Genomic DNA, 17,188 nt, shown 5'->3' with positions numbered 1-17,188 from the left:
TCTTTTACTAGGTTTTGATACTTTAAGTAGGTGTTTGTTGTTAGAGCATAGATTTTTGGATGGGACATGAGGTTCAATGATATTTTTCAGGGAAGGGCAACACTTGAGTTTATAAACAAGTTTATGGGCAAAGGTAAGTTGTGTGTAATGCAGGTAATGTCCAAATTCTAGCCAGTTTACTTCTTTAGTGGCCTGGCAATGGTTGGGTGTGATTTGGTTGGGCTGATGTGAATTTTACAGTCTTATAATAACTGGACTGTAGTTTGTGTTGCAAAGAGTTGTAGAGATTGGTGAAGATAGGAGACCCATATAGTAAGGGTGGAAGGAGAATACTTTTTGAAAGTTTTATTCAGATGGATTTGTCTAAGTATTGTTTGTTTCAGTAAAGTTTGCCTAATTTGAAGTGAGTCTTTTTTCTTGCATTATTAATATGCATGTCAAAGCTAAGTTTGCTGTCAAAAGTAATTCCTAGCAGTTTGGCCTGATTTACTAACTCTATTGGGGTTTTGTTTATGAAGAATATAGTAAAGTCTGTAGGAACAGGTTTAGATGCAAAGATGAGTAGTTTAGATTTATTAGGGTTAAGTAATAGCTGTGATTGGGTTAGCCAGAGTTCTATGGATGTAAAGGCCTTTTGTGTTAACTTTTGGAGGTCAGAGAAGTTATTGGAGGTACAGATTATGGTTGAATCGTCTACATATTGTATGGTAGTACAGTCAGTGGGAACTTTATTTATGTCATTTATAAAAATGTTGAATAGTGGGGGTCCCAAGAATGACCCCATGGGGCACTCCTATGTTACTTGGGAGAAAGCTAGAGAGGTTATTCAGACATTTTACTTATTGCTGTTGGTTTTCCAAGAAACTAGTGAACCAGGTTAGGGTGGCGTCAGAGCATCCTAATGAGTGGAGTTGCTGGACAAGTTTGATGTGGGAGACTGTGTCGAATGCTTTTGAGAGGTCCAATAACAGGACTGACATAAGTAGGTTACTACCTAGGGCGTTATAAATGTAATTTGTGAAGGAGACTAGGGCAGTAATGGTACTGTGGGATGGTCGAAAACCATGTTGTGAAGGGGATAGTTGGTTGTTGCTCATTAGATATTCAACCAGTTGTTTGTGGATGTATTTCCCATTATTTTAGATAGAGGGGACAGTATGGAAATGGGTCTAAAATTAGACAGGTCATGAGGGTTTCCACCTTTATGAAGTGGGGTGATTATTTAATTTTTCCAGAGCTGGGGGACTGTGTGTTCTGCAAGTGATCGGTTTATAAGGATACCTACTGGGAAACATATTGTCTTAGCACTAATTTTGAAGTATTCTGGGGGGAGATTATCAGCGGATAAGGAGCCTGGTTTCAATTTGCCAAGTAATGTTTGTATTTGAGAGGTTGCTACAGGTTGGAAGTTAAAAGATGGTATGGAGCTGATATTGCTTTGAGGTATGATGGATGGGTTAAATAGGGGTTGGGGTATTGCCTGCATTTACTAATGTGAGGATAATATCCATAAAGTTTTTATTAAATATTTCACTGATTTCAACTGGGCTTTTGTCTGGAAATGGAGATGGGTTTTGGGTGCTGCCAGGATTTGGTAATGAGTTGACAGATTTCCAGAAAAGTCAGGGATTATTACTGTGGGTGTTTATTTGTTGGGAGAAGTAAGTCTTTTTGTCCTGATTAATGGCCTGTTTTGCTTTGTTTCTAAGTATTTTGAAGGCGGTTTCGTTGGGTCGGGTCTTATCTTTTCTCCATTTGTGCCATGCTCAGTCTCTATTAATCAGTAGTTGGTTAACTATAATAATATATAATGAGTGATGAATGTAGTAGTACAATAATAGAATGGTTTCACTATGCCCACTATGGACACTCCAACAGACAGCAAGGACACGTCTAACCCCCAGTCCATGTGACTGAAAGAAGTACACCAGAAAAAAAAAACAAGGAAAAACATGAGTGATCTGAGAAACCAGAAATTGCCACAGCAGAGTCACCCATCTGAGTTTGAGGAAACTTTGTAGCCTGCTGAAGAGGCAAAGGCTGTCTGGAAATTTTCTTTTTTTTTGTGGCCAGAGGAAGACAGAACTGAACAGCAGGTAAATTGTTCCCTGGTAAAGGAAGTAATAAAGTCTGAAGTCCAGGTGTCCCTGACAGCAACTGGTAAAAGGGCTAACTATCAAAAAAGTAGTGCTTTTCACAAAAAAAAAAAAAAACAGTGAAAAACAGAATACACGTACTCCAGACTCTAAATCTAAACATAGTTTAATAAAAGTTTTCACCAAAAAAAAAAATTAAACTATACTTTTAATTCAGACTTTTTTAACTGACTGAAAGGTCACAACAGTCCAATAAACACAAACTTTCTAATATCAAATAAAGTATTAACCTGAAAAGTAATGTTTCTGTCGCAAAATAAAATGTGGAGGATCCCCCCAAAGGGAAATTATCTGCTGTGCAATAGTAAAATGCTAGCAGAACATCAATCCTCAAAAGCCTGCAACACCAGCACTCTCCGGCAGCAAGAAAGCACTGAAGTGCTCGGCTCCCAGACTGCTGATTTTCTACAGCTCTACTCAAGCTGTCACCAGTCTGGGGGTGTACAAGGTACCCTGAACTCACATAGCAAAGGCTACTGCAGCAGTGATCAAATGATGAACTCAGGTATTCCTCACAGTGAACCTGGTGGACAAAAAAATAAAAAACAGGACCATAAGCAAAACAACATTCATAACATGAATACATTTCCATCTCTCTTAAACCATCTGAGGACTTTAAAAATAACTTCATGCTACAAGAAGCAAACCACAAGTCAAAAAACAAAAAATCTACCAACTTCAAAAAAATGGTATAACAGAAACTGACGGTTATTTTTCAGAAATGCAGAGGATTTTTATGAATATTGTTGGAAAGTAGATGGGTTGTCAAAACTTGAAACTACTTACGAAGAATCAAGGAAAAAGACATTGCAGGTACATAAAATAGAAAACATACTTTAAATACTGATGATTTACTTGAAATAACTTATTTTTGTGAAATCTACTCTTTCTTGGTTGATCAGCGCTCAGAATATCATCAGTGGAAGGTCACTGCAATCTTATAATGGCAGTTAAATCTCAAAAGAAAAGTGAGAAAGTGATTGCTGCGTTTTGATGACCGTCACTTTCTTCTCCACGTCTGTGCATTGTGTGTGTGTGTGTGTGTGTGTGTGTGTATATACGTATAAATACACACATACATATAGATAAACAGAGCAGGAAATATAAAGAAAAGAAATACAACAATATCATCTGTAAGGTTTACAAGGGGCAACATTTTATTCTTAAAACAAGAAATTAAACACAAATTCAAAAATATTTTGACAGCCAGAAGTTTTTAATGTTCAAAATGGTATTGGGATAGTTTAGATATAATACGCATATCTCAGGAAGACAATGCGTGTTTAGAGTCTGACATAACTATAGCAGAAGTAAACACGGCAGTTAAAAAATTAAAAAATAAATAAAATGGGGTCAAGATCCATTTTCAACTGAATTCGTATATATGAAGATTAACAACTGTATGACTAATTAGCTAAAGTCTTTATTATGGTTAGAGACAAATATCAATTCTAAATTCAGTGAAAATGGAGAGATACTATTTCTTCCAAAAGAAAACACCCTGAAGATCCAGAAAATGACAGGCCAATTCTGTTACTAATTACAGTCACAAAAATTCTTGCAAAAGTACAAGCTATCAGACTAGTCATCACCTTACCTAAACAAATTCAAAAGGAGCAATCTCGATTTCTATGTAAAAGACAGGATTTAGATAACTGGCGGTCTCTGGCTAGTTTTTTTTAATGGAAAGGAGAAACCAATGTTGCTCAAGCAGGCATTATCATATGAAATCCGAAGTACATTCGATACAAATAACTGGGAATTTAGGTTTGAAGTTCTCAAAACAGAAACTTTAGTGACAATGTCCTGGCTTACTTAAAAGTGATGTACAGGGACCACAAACATATTTATTAATAAATAAAAATGTGGCAGACAGTATACACATTAGAAGTAAAATGCAAGGCTGTTCTTTGTCACCTGCACTGTTTATACCAGTTATTGAAAAGCTCACTTTAAAAGTTTGGAAATAACTGGAGATAACATTTCCAGAAGGAAGACGTATGTACTGGCTTGAAGTTGTTGCTGAAGATTCTATACTGACCGCAAAAAGTTAGATGAAATCTACCAAGTGTGTTAAACATATTCCAGTATTTTGAAGAGAGTTCAGCATTAAATTGTGACAAAAAGCTATAGTTAATAAAGAGCACAGAAAGGAAAAGGTATAGGTCACTGGTAAGATACACTAGATATCTGACCCAATCTGTTTAGTATAATAACAGCAAAAGACTTCAAAAATATAGCTGATAAAAGCATTTAGAAAACTGAATACAAAATCACAGGCAATATTGCAAGGCAAAGGATAACTGCGGTGGTGGTGCTGCAGTAGCGTTGTCGCCTCACAGTAAGACGTCCTGTTCGATTCTCAGCTAGAGCGTCTTCTGTGTGGAGACATGTGTGAATGGGCGTACCTTTGTTGAAGGTTGTGCGTCAGGGCTGGCAACTAGGCACGTAAAAATCTACTGCCAATCATTAGTGGACCGGAGTTCCGCTGTGGCGTCCCCTAACCGAGAAAAGCCGAAAGACATAACGACACAACAATATTGCAAGACAAAAGTTTAAAATCAATACTGCAAGAGGAAGAATTCACAGAGCTGAGGTTATGACCTCATCAATTATTTTGCATTTGATAACAACATTGACTAATTCCACATGGTCCAATGAATGGAATATTTAAAATACAGAACAAGATAAGCAACTCTGTAAAAATTCTAATGGAACAGGAATAGCTCACAAGAGGCAAATTATGTTAAAATAACAAGGATGATGTGGGATGCCACACTACCCAAGAATGTATGCTGAACTTTAACATGGATCAATGTCTTAAGCAAAGAGGATCCTCCTAATTTGAAATGCAACAGATGGGACCAGTATGACAGCAACTATATCGATTCAATAAACGCAATTTATATCCTAGGGTTATCAGACTGGAAAGATGCTTTAAGGAAAAGAGACTATATAAACTAGGAAATAAATATTAAGGGTGAATTGAATGCTGCACCCGGGAAAAAATGGAAGATTGCTGGAAAGGTAGAGGTGCAAGGATTTATGCTGACCTTTTGGAAGGAAAAGCTACAGGCACTGGATATAAATTATCTGATAAAAATAAAAGTGTGACAAGATTAGTGTGACAATTATAGGTTGAGGGACAACGTGAGACACATATAACTCCCTAAAAAATGGACATACAGTTGGGGTCTACAAAAAAGATTGACACGTATTTTTAACCCCTTCGAGGTGTACTTCTCTAAAGACAAATGGTGTACAGATTTCTAATTGTATTAATATGCAACATACTTGGGAGATAGTGGAGAAAAACATGCACACACAGGGTATATTTCAGAAAATAAAATTGTCTTTTTGCATATTAAATCAGTCACTCACTTATTCACTCAATAATCAATAAATAAATATTGGATACTGAAAGTGACAAATGGGGCTACAGTAATAGACAGGAACACGGTTTGTTTCTTTCATAGGTGATTACATTTAATTCAGCGAAACAGTGGAAAACAATGCAATAGTACACAATGGAGTTTGGATATTACTCAGTGGTGATAACATGCCCTATTCTTAGTGATAGCAAACGAGGGCATGTCCTTTTGGGAAGTAACAGAAACAATATGGAGCTTACTTTGAAGAAATGCTACAAGAAAACATTTACCTTACAAGAATGGTCTGGTTTCAGTAACAATGCGTCTGTCAGAATAAAATCAGTCATTGGAGTTCCTGTGTGTTATTTCTATACAGCTGAAGAAAGGAAATGGTTTCATACTTTAAAGATTCTCTTATGAATCTCAATGTCTCTACCCTCAGCAGAGTACTCTCTCTACTCTCTCTCTCTCTTAGTACAGGTGGCTGAATGTTCAACAGAATGCAAAAGTCTCAGACACAGCTGCCTGAAACGTTTGGTTGATACCTCATGTGAGTTGCTGTCCTTGGTCACAAGCTAGGCAATGGGGAGCTCCCTGCTAAATGCACAGCCACACCCTTTGTGCTCATTCATGTAAAGTCATCAAGGACACTGTACGTAGTTGGAGGCAGAGGGAATCCAATCCCAGACTAAAGGACCCACCTCCTGCATAGCGCACAGTCTTATTCCAATAAAACAACCATGAATTTGATTATGTCACTGTTAAAAGGTATTTGTCATGTCCAAATGGCATGTACTTGGGATATGGACCTAGGTACACACACACACACACACACACACACATACTCTATCACTCTACCACATACACACAACGTACAGTGTTTACACGTTGGGAACTACTGCACAGATGAATGATCGGGCACTGTTGCAGTTTGTCACCGTTTGACAGCAGTGCCCATCCATGGTTCCCAGTACCAACACCTATAATGACCATCAGTGACTAAATACCATCCATCTTGACCTGCCTTTACACTTTCAGACCACAGTCTACTATCCTTCATGTACCTTTGGAAATCTAACATTACTGCAGGTGCCTTGCTTCATCTTACATCCCTCTGTACAGCCACAGTGTGGATACCCCTAGGAATGGGCACTACTCTTGCTGTGCCCCATGTGGCGATGTCACGGTGTGGCTACCCCTTGGAATGGGCACTACTCTTGCCATGCCCTATGTGGTCATGTGACGGTGTGGATACCCTTTGGAATGGGCACTACTCTTGCCATGCCCCGTGTGGTGATGTCACAGTGTGGATACCCCTTGGAATGGAAATTATTCTTGCTGTGCCCCATGTGGTGATGTCATGGTGCGGATACCCCTTGTAATGGGCACTACATTTGCCATGCCCCATGTGGTCATGCCACAGTGTGGATACAACTTGGAATGGGAACTACTCTTGCTGTGCCCCATGTCATGATGGCACGGTCTGGAAACCCCTTGGAATGGGCACTACTCTTGCCATGCCCCATGTGGTGATGTCACACTGTTGATACCCCTTGGAATGGGCACTACTCTTGCCATACCCCATGTGGTGATGTCACACTGTGGATACCCCTTGGAATTGGCACTACTCTTGCCATGCCGAATGTAGTGATGTCACGGTGTGCATACCCTTGGAATGGGCACTACACTTGCCATGCCCCACGTGGTGATGTCACATTGTGGATACCCCTAGGAATGGGCACTACCCTTGCCGTATCCCATGTGCTGGTGATGTCAGGCATGCTAATACTGTTTGCTTCCCCCCTTCTTGTTAATCACTCATCTATGCATGAAGCCCTGCCAAAACCCTGCTAAACTCTTATATGCATGCACAGCCAACAGCCATCTACCGCCTTTTCCTTCACCTGTTTTCCCAAGCTGCATACATTGCATGTTTCAATTTTCCAACTTGTGGCTGTAGCCTCTATGAGTTCAAGGACCAGTAGAATACCCTATTTTATAACGCAAGTGGTAGCATTTGGCCAGCAACATAAATATCACTGTCACTACAAGAGAATGCATGAAAAAAAATCTGTAGTGTACTTTAACAGTTAGTCCTATCAAACACTGCATCAAGGAGAGAAAAAGAGAAAAACTAATTTACAGAACCATTATTTCTGCCGTTGCTTTACACCACATTTTTATACACTAAACTGTCTGCAAAAAGTTTAGAGAGCGCTCATTTTATAAGGCTGGAAACATCCTTTATGAAGGGTGGTACTAATAACGCCAGTACATCGGAAAGGCTATAATAAATTTTATTTGCATTGCCAAGCACCACTATGCTCCTGGTCAGTCTGATGTCCATAGTACGCACCATGAGGGACTTTACTAAATGCAACACATTTAAATCAATATATCTGATTTACAATAGTTTTATAACACCAAATAGTAATTCATTAACTTGAAAGGCTGAAATAAGTTCTTAGACCATACTTTTAGTCACTTCATATGTAGAGTTTTCCAGAGTTTTGCAGAGATTTTCAATTAATTTTCTGGCCCACAAATCTATTTACAGCAACCTTTCTGATATAACAGACTACATCAAGATATGTATTAAATGACTACAATGGACTTATCAGGAACATAAAATGCACTTGTATGTTGACCTCATGCAGTAAAATAATATAATACATATGATATAGATATATTATTATATCACACATGCACTTTTATGACACACTTTCTAGCTCTTAGGACAGTATTGGCTTATAGAGATGCACTTTTGCAGGCTGAGTTTTTAAAAATACTGGGAGCATACAAATGAAAGTTCAATATAAACTTTAAAACCATTTTGAATGTTTTGTGAGTGGACTATCAACGTCCTTTAACAAAACTAATTTCTACTGACATATGCACAGTTGTTACAACTTCATGCAAAACTCAAAGTTTGGCAAAAAGGTGAGAATGTTTCTTTATGACGCTTGTCAGTAGAGGAAAATTAATATAAAATCATGCAGTGGTACAATTTTATCTCAAGAATTAGCCTTCTTGCCAAATACACACTGCAAAAATCAGTGAGCCAAAAAAAAAAAAAACAGTGGTATGGAATTTATCATATCATTATCAAGAATTTAAAAATTGATTCAGATATTGTTATTAAATCACCTTATTACTAGTTCAATACACATTTATTTTCTTGGATAAAAGCAGCTTTTTCGTGGGTTTTAATTATGTACAAATTAATTGAATTTTCTACTAAAACTAATGCAGAAACACTATAGCCAACTGCAGTTCAGTTCACTGAGAGTGCATCTTGTCAAACTAAACCTTTCCTCCAAAGTAGTTACATATCTGGAGTTCATATATTTAACTAAATGGGAATAGAGGGCAAAGTTCCTAACATAGTGGGTATATAGGGGGATATAACCTGCCTGCAAAAATGCTTGTTTTTAGTCTTAATTTTTGAACAAGGTGGATGAATTGTCTAAATGCAGTTAAACTACAATGAGATGTCATGTTTCTATTAACTCAAGACAGTAAAATCTGTGTAATAAAAATGTACGTTACTAACAGAGTGAAATGAACAGTCTAAATATACTTGCCTCAAAACGCTGAAATGTTGTCATACGAAATTGTCCTTCAATTATGAAAGCAGTGACAAAGAAAATGTTCTTATTAAAACAACTATAAATTAAACACCTTTCAGAAAACATTACTGTAAATGCTGCTTTGTGATCTATCCCACCAGTTTTTGTCTTTTGAGGAAAAATAAATGAAAAAAATTACCTACCACAATAATTATCCCTCTGGTGAACCTTTTGGTTTCACGTTGACATATCGCTGATAAATGCTTCAGGAAAACAGAATCAAGTACTCACACCTGACCTTCCAAACCTGTTACAGCCACAGCAGCTTTCCTCAAATCTGTTCACTGAATGAATGTTTACTAAAAGAAGTCAGCCAACATCATTCAGAAATCCAGCCAAAGGGTGGAAGTGTCTTAATTACAGGCGCCATTTCACCATTCTGGACTGTATAAACGTGTGGAAAGGCAAAAGCCAGTCTGTCTATGCTAAAAAATGAAGGGGAGGTGAGGGGTTGGATGAGGAAGGGGGAGGGGCACCATAAATCCCTGATGAGACAGCAGATTGAACTACAAGTTCCATTTTCAGAATTCTCATTGGAAACGACCTCAGAATTAATAGTTGACAACAGATTTGAAGGTAATAACCGTGTTGCTATATCTGACGTTTATGAATTTCAAGTTTGTAAAATTTTTCATCACCTCTTGTTTCGCCTGCATTTGGTTCGTTGTTCCAACATGGCTTTAAATACGTACCTTCCAACAAACCTGATTTGGTTGATGTGATAATGTAACTCAAACTTTAGACTAAAACTAGTAGAAAATTGAACCTTAACTGTATATTACCTCCTGATGAGCAAGGGTCTGATATTCCGTTACTGCGAAGATCTAGTACCTTCAACCCCCCATTAATCCCAAGTATACATCATCTTTTTGAACAATTAACTGAGCAAAGCATCAGGAATTGGCATTCTAACCACAGGAGGTACAAGATCCACAACCTTTCAAGTGAAGAGAGGGAACTTATGCATACACTTGCCAATGATTCCAGCGTACGAATTATGAAACCAGATAAAGGAGGGGGCGTTGTCATCATGGGCAGAATCTTGTACTTCTCAAAGATGCTGGAATTTTTACAAAATGGTAGATTTTTTGTTGAGGTACCACGAAATGAGGTGAACATTACCTATCATAGTATAGACCTAATTTTGGAAGACATATTTATTACATTTTATCTACCTCTTCATGTCGGAGAATTTATGACCGTTTGCAAGCATAACATCCCAGGAATTTTTGGCATTCTAAAGATTCAAAAGTCAGTTACTGACACTCCTTTGTGACCTATAGTGGCACCAGCAGGTCCGAAGACTGAACCATTGGCAAAATTTGTTGACATTAAATTAAAAACTTTTTTTGTGAACAGAAGTCACATCTTAAAAGATTCATGGCACTTTTTGAATTTGATTTCAGGGTGTCCTTTTTTGCCTAATGCTTTACTGGTTGTAAAGGACCTTTTTTCGGTTATTCCCCATGACGAAGGACTGGACTGGTTCCACCAAGTTCTGGTCAAAGGCTCTAACTTGTCCAACAATGAAATTAGTCTTATATATCAGATTATGGAACTCATCCTGACTAATAATTCTGTATACTTCGAAGGGGAATACTGCAAACAACATACAAGTGTTGTGATGGGGGCCGATTGTGCCACTGCCTTTGCCAATGTGGGCCTATGGTTTTGGGAAACCAATTTTGTCCTAAACTCAGCATTTGCACCTATGTTCAGTTTGTAGCTGAGATTTTTGGATGACATTTTTATTTTGTGGAAAGGAAGTTTGGAGGACTTAGAAAACTTTATGGACTTCCTTAACCACTCTACTGATTTTCTGGAGTTCATTCATCACTATCGTAATAACTCAATAGATTTTTTAGATATGACCCTTTATAAGAACTTGGAGAATTTCAGATATGAATCTAATATATATATATAGGAAACCAACCTTTTCTAATGCCTACTTACACTTCTCTAGCCAGCATCCGATCTGGCAAAAGAAAACTTTAGTAAAAGGTCAGTTAATTAGGCTATGTACACTGATTTCAGATGGTAAAGCGCTCAAAGTAGAGGTTGAGAAATTGGTTAATAAGTTCTTCAAAAGGGGTTACCCTCAAGATTTTTTGGACAGCACCACTGATTATGTTATGAAAAACAGGGGTGTTAGATACAAGCCCCTTTTATGCAATAATGACGTGGGTACCAACTCTATTAATTTTGACGGTCAAGGAACTAATACTCAATATGACCATCATAACTCATCACAAGTACTTGTTTTGCAATATAATCCAGGTATTTATTTATTATAGGACACGATTAAGAAACACTGGTCAACTGTTTTTGGATCATTGGGACTTATGGGTAGGTTGGGTCCTGAACCCAAATTTGTTTACAAAAACAACAAAAATTTTAAGTGCATTTTTGAAACCAACAAGCAACAAATGAATGGTCACACTAATGGTTGTGGAATGAAAAAATGTGGGGCCTGCTGACAATGCAGGTATATCCTGGAGGTTAGTAGTTTGTTCAAGGTGTGGCTGCCAACAATGCAGGTATATCCTGGAGGTTAGTAGTTTCCTTGTTCAAGGTGGGGCCTGCCGACAATGCAGGTATATCCTGGAGGTTAGTAGTTTCCCTGTTCAAGGTGAGGCCTGTTAACAATGCAGGTATATCCTGGAGGTTAGTAGTTTGTTCAAGGTGGGGCCTGCCGACAATGCAGGTATATCCTGGAGGTTAGTAGTTTCCTTGTTCAAGGTGTGGCCTGCCGACAATGCAGGTATATTCTGGAGGTTAGTAGTTTCCCTGTTCAAGGTGTGGTCTGCCAACAATGCAGGTATATCCTTGAGGTTAGTTTGTTCAAGGTGGGGCCTGCCAACAATGTAGGTATATCCTGGAGGTTAGTAGTTTTCCTGTTCAATGTTGCCCATATTTACTTATTGTTAAAGATAAATATGATTGTAGTACTAAGGGAGTTGTTTACATCAGTTTTTGTGCCACCTGTTCTGCTTTTTATATTGGCAAAACCAACGGCCCTTTAACATATGAGAATTTACCAACACCTTTATGCAACTAAGAGCAAAAATACAAGTAATGCACTTTATAAACATTCCATTATGTGTCCTGGTTAGAAGAAATTTCTGTTTGTTATTCTGGAAAAGATGGGTGTACTAGATAGAGGGGGTCACTGGTTGACCTTAGTGGAGAAAAGGGAACTGTATTGGCAAGTTCTCTTAAATGCCACTACCCCCCACCCCCCACTGAAAGCAGGTACTGTTTGATTTTTATTATGAAATATGTATTTTTTTTAGTATTTAAACTAATCAATGCAATTTTATCATTGGCATTAATATCTATGTATGCATATATGATCTTAGTTTTTAGTATTCAACATGCACTAAGACTTGATTTATTATGAAGGTAAGAAAATGTTTTGTATTTTGCACTCTGGCGCCACCTTTCTTCGAAAGTGAGATGTTGCACAAAATGCTGTATAACATACGTTGGTCTTTGGCATCACCCTCTCAAGGAAGTGATGTTTAGCTTTTTATGGTATTTAAAGGATGTCAGGTAGTATATTTGTTTGTCTGATGATGTTTCTGTAGTATTGGAAACAAACGTGCTTACATTTGGTTTACTAAAGTACTGTTTTGTGGCTTTGGAACAGCGTTTCTTCTTTTAGCAATGTTACTTTTCACTGTTGGGCTTGGTTACTTGGTCTTCTCCAAACTAGTCACAGTAGAAGTATAGCCAGGCTCTCTAACTGTATGAAGTATTAATACTGTTTCAAGAGGATGATCCTGGAAAGCTGGACCAATCCGTCTAAGAAAAACTGCTCTAACTGATGAATTTCAGTTTGTTTATTATAGGATGTGTTTAGCTCTGTCTTCATATACAATTAACCAATTACCTTAAATTGTAACTATGTTAAGCAATTGTCGATTAACAGCATAAAGCTGTGCTGTGAAAAAGTCACTGATGATCCCTCATATAAATTCATGTTTCATTTTGTATTATACAGCACAATCATTTTGCCAATAACTCTGTTCCCTTTCCTTTAAAATTTTATAATGAGGCAAGACCTCAAAGCTATTGAAGAATTACTCCAACTATCAAATCATCCTAAGAGAAGCATGAGCCAACTATGAGAAACCTGGTACATTAGTGAACAACAGCCATAAATGTTGGCTGCGGCTGATTTGTTTTGCTTCAATGTCACGAGTGCTCTCAATGGGGTCTTTTCAATCCTACTGTATGCTGTAAGACTTGATAACATACTGGCCACTAGCCAATGGACCTCATAAGACATTTACATACATGATCATACCATGTTCTTATGTATTTTAGATATGAAGGTCAAGAAATTCACCTTGACAACAGAGTGAAGTGGAAGAAGTGAATCTTGACATCCATGTCAAGAACATACAAGTACGTTATGATTGGAAAGACCCAGTCATAATTCTTTAAAGTGCATGCAGCACATTTTATTAATAAGTCATTGCAATTTTTTCTAAAATACCCTCATTGTCCTCAACTTTCTCAATAAATTAGATGTACTGAGGGAACTTCTTCTACTATAACCAGTCACTGACAATCCCAACATCTTAATAAACAAAGAACCTCTAAGATCTCTACATGTTCCAATGTAGAAAGATCCTTGGTTTCTTCATATCATAGAAACTAATATTCTAATTTCAGCAGGTGAAGTGAGTGATAATTGGTAATTAAATAAAAAGTGATACTTTGCAATCAAACCTGAAAAAAATATCTCTCAAATTTTCTTTATTGCAATAAATGTGAGGCTATTTTTTTATTATGGACTAGTTATCTGAAAAAAGAAATATTGTTTATTCCTGTAGATTTTAGTCTGAAATTCCATTTATTATTCTGATACTCATATCTCACTCTCTTGGCTGTCAAGATTAAAATAAAATATATATCATCCTATTTTAATTTCCATACACCAAAAATTCAGGTTCTACACAATGCTTATTTGACTCCACACAAGTTAAGTGTGATGGGGAAGTTATTGCCATCACCTGTATATTGCGTGGAAAGCAAGTGTGCTGCAGACACATTGCACAAATTTTGGGGATCTAAGTCTATCCAACATTTGTGGTCTTTCCTAATAAAGCGTTTCATCAAATTCTCAATTCTCAGTGACAAGAATACCTGCAAATGCTATAACTGTAACCTTGGTATACTTATTACATATCACTCAGTCAAAAATGATTTAGACTGCATAACATCTGCTTGGGTCAAATTACTTGTTAGTAAACACTGGCAGAATTAAGCAGAAAAAAATCTCTCTCAAACTATGGCACTTCTTCATCAGACAAACTCTTTCCTCATGGAAATATTCAAAGAAATGTTAACCTTCCTAACCTACAAAGCAACCTGAATAAATGTTGTTCCATGAATGGCTGATCTTAATTCACCTGCTTGTGCACTGACATAATGAAACTCTCACCTGGGATACCAGGCATACCTCTAAACCCTTAGAGCACGATATCTGGTCAAAGCCATAAATACAAGTGGGACAAAGCTAAAGAAGTAGGGAAATCATTTTATATTGCTCTTACAAACTTAGAAGGTTGATAGAAAAACAGGTTTTGCATTAGTATGAATTTTCTGAAGGGTATGAAATCTGAAACTCAAATGTCTATCATTTTCTAGCTTTAATCTTTAATGATTTGTCATTAATTTGCCAGAAAACCACAATTTTATGAAAAATGGACCAAAAATATGGGGCAAAAATCTGGACATTCTGCAAAAATCTGTAAAGTTGAGAGATATGACAGGGTCAACTACTGATCTCCTAATAAAAGTCTTGCAAGCCCTGTATCATATCTATATTAATGATTTGCAAGTCTTATTTATGTTACCTCAAGATTCTGTTCTTTGTGTTTATGCATGTTCGTTATTCATCTTTAACATGGCATATTTAAAGAATACAATGGACTGTTCTAATTCTGTTTCAGAACTGCATTTTATACGTAGGTTTTGGCTTTTCATTTGTTTTGTTCAGCGTGTTGTACTATTTGATAAATAAAAACATATTAAAAAAAATAAAAAAAAAACTGCTATTATGGTACGTTCTTTCTTCACAAAACTGTACCATTTATGTTTCCTTATTTTCTTTTCAGAATTCATCAGCTTTGGTGAATATCATGCTACAGTAAGAATGAAGCACCTGCCAACACTACCAGACCACTGCAGCAACAACATCTCCAGTAGGTTAAGTATGCACACCCCTCTTGTAATACTTCATAAAGGTATGAAAACGGCACAAAGCTGCAGCTTTACAAATGTCAGCAGCAAGGACTCCTCATAGAAACACTGCTTCAGCTGCTATAGGATAAAGAACTCTGACTTGTCTTGAATTGAATTTATTTGGAAAGCCATAACAGAAAACAATGAAAACAGAAATCTAGGTTCCTATAACTGCATAAACAATGGGGTGCTCAACCTGTTCTGTAAAAAGGAAACAAATGATACGACATTCTGTCCTACAAAATGTAAGTGCATAACCTTTTACAAAAAAGTCATGTGTAGAATCATTTACCTTTGTTTTGGGGATGTAGATAGAACAAAGGCAGCTGAATTCAGAGCAATATTTAACACAGAAGTTAGCTACAAGAAAGGAGCAGGAGAAAAATATATTTATAAAAAGTTATATAAGTTCAACTCTTGGGAGGTCAGAGACTGTTTGGGCCCAAGTAACAGCTCTGAACACAACTGTCTTCTATATTAGAAAATTTAAAATAGACAAATACACCGGTTCAAAGAAAGGCTATATAAGCAAAACAAAGCTTTGATCCATAGTGTGACACAGGTTTCTTCCTGAAACCTCAAATGCAGGATACCTTATGAAACAGCTATTTAATTACATGTAAAAAGACGAATGGATACTCCCCAAAAAATACAAGCAGAAAGGGTCATGCTCTAAACCTTCAGTGAAGAATGAGCTAGGCCCTTTTTTAAATTAAATTCTTATACTGTAAATAGTGGCATAGGTACACATAAATTAATGAAAAGAAAACAACCATAGTGGATATTGTTTTATTTTTATACATAATGCATGTATGTTTTCTATATAACAATTTTCATTCACTCCAACATTAAATAAATTGCTTAATTCCTGCCTTCCAATAACCTCATTCTTCCTATAGATCATTATTCAGAATGTATTGTTCCTACAAATTCCATTTATTTTTTTATCTGGTATTTTCCTTCTCTTTTCTAAGGATCTGACCTCCATTTCTTTTATCCCCTTTAAAATATTCAGTATTTCGGTTACAGCTCTACTAGACGTTCATTTCCATTTACTACTAATTGCTTTTTACCAACTAATATCACTACACTTAATAAGGCCTTATCATGTTTGAGCAATTCAGATCCTATATCTCAGCTCAAAATAATCATGCCTAAGTTACAATCACCTGCTTTGCCAATATTTCTGACAAAGTACTCTGCAAGAATTTTTAAAATCTGCTAGCACATTTAATTCCCCAAAACATTCCCAGTTACTCCTCTCTTGGCCCATCAAACCTCCAGCATTTGGTGCCTACTTGAGGAAAAATGTTCCGATGCCTGCTTAGGGATGTGATGACAGGAGGTACTGCCAGCCATGCCAGGAGAAGTAGGGCAGTGGATGTGTGAAATGTGCCAGCACAGGTAGCTGGAATTTTGTAAATAATTACATGTTATTTGTACATCAAACTGATTTGTACAGATGCTTGTGTTGAAAAATGCATTTGTACAGCTGCTCGTGTTAAAATGTATCAACAGTGTGCCCTGCTTAAAAGAAAAGAATTGCACATGCATTACTGTAATTTAATTAAATGTATATGTTTCAACAGAGGATACTGGCAGAGCAGAGGTTAATCACAATCCAGCTGCAGCAAACTTTAAAATACATCTGAAATTAAATGACTTTGTGTGTTAAGCCACCCCACAGTTTTGAATGGAGCCAGAGATGCAATGTCTGTGCTAGGCAATAGTTAGTAGCTCTGTAAAAGGAGCAGAAGTGTTAAAATGGTTTTACAAC

General features: G+C 36.9%; 1 protein-coding gene across 6 annotated transcripts in view; it reads right to left on the bottom strand.

The window, feature by feature from the left end:
* The window catches only part of SGCE (sarcoglycan epsilon), a 555,267-nt gene that overhangs the window by 30,379 nt on the left and 507,700 nt on the right, over window positions 1-17,188 (bottom strand). For 5 of the 6 annotated variants that reach the window (XM_044065943.1, XM_044065944.1, XM_044065947.1 and 2 more), the window contains one exon: window positions 9,112-9,146. The exons of the other annotated variant lie outside the window; for it this stretch is intronic. In XM_044065943.1, coding sequence (XP_043921878.1) covers window positions 9,112-9,146 — 35 coding nt within the window. The remainder of the gene's footprint in view (window positions 1-9,111; window positions 9,147-17,188) is intronic. 6 annotated transcript variants of the gene reach the window in all.

The sequence above is a fragment of the Protopterus annectens genome, chromosome 3.part0 (genome assembly GCF_019279795.1).
Source record: "Protopterus annectens isolate FY-2018-M chromosome 3.part0, PAN1.0, whole genome shotgun sequence".
Classification (NCBI taxonomy): domain Eukaryota; kingdom Metazoa; phylum Chordata; order Ceratodontiformes; family Protopteridae; genus Protopterus; species Protopterus annectens.
The sequence above is the reverse complement of the archived record's forward strand: the minus strand, read 5'-3'. Positions and strand labels throughout refer to the sequence as shown.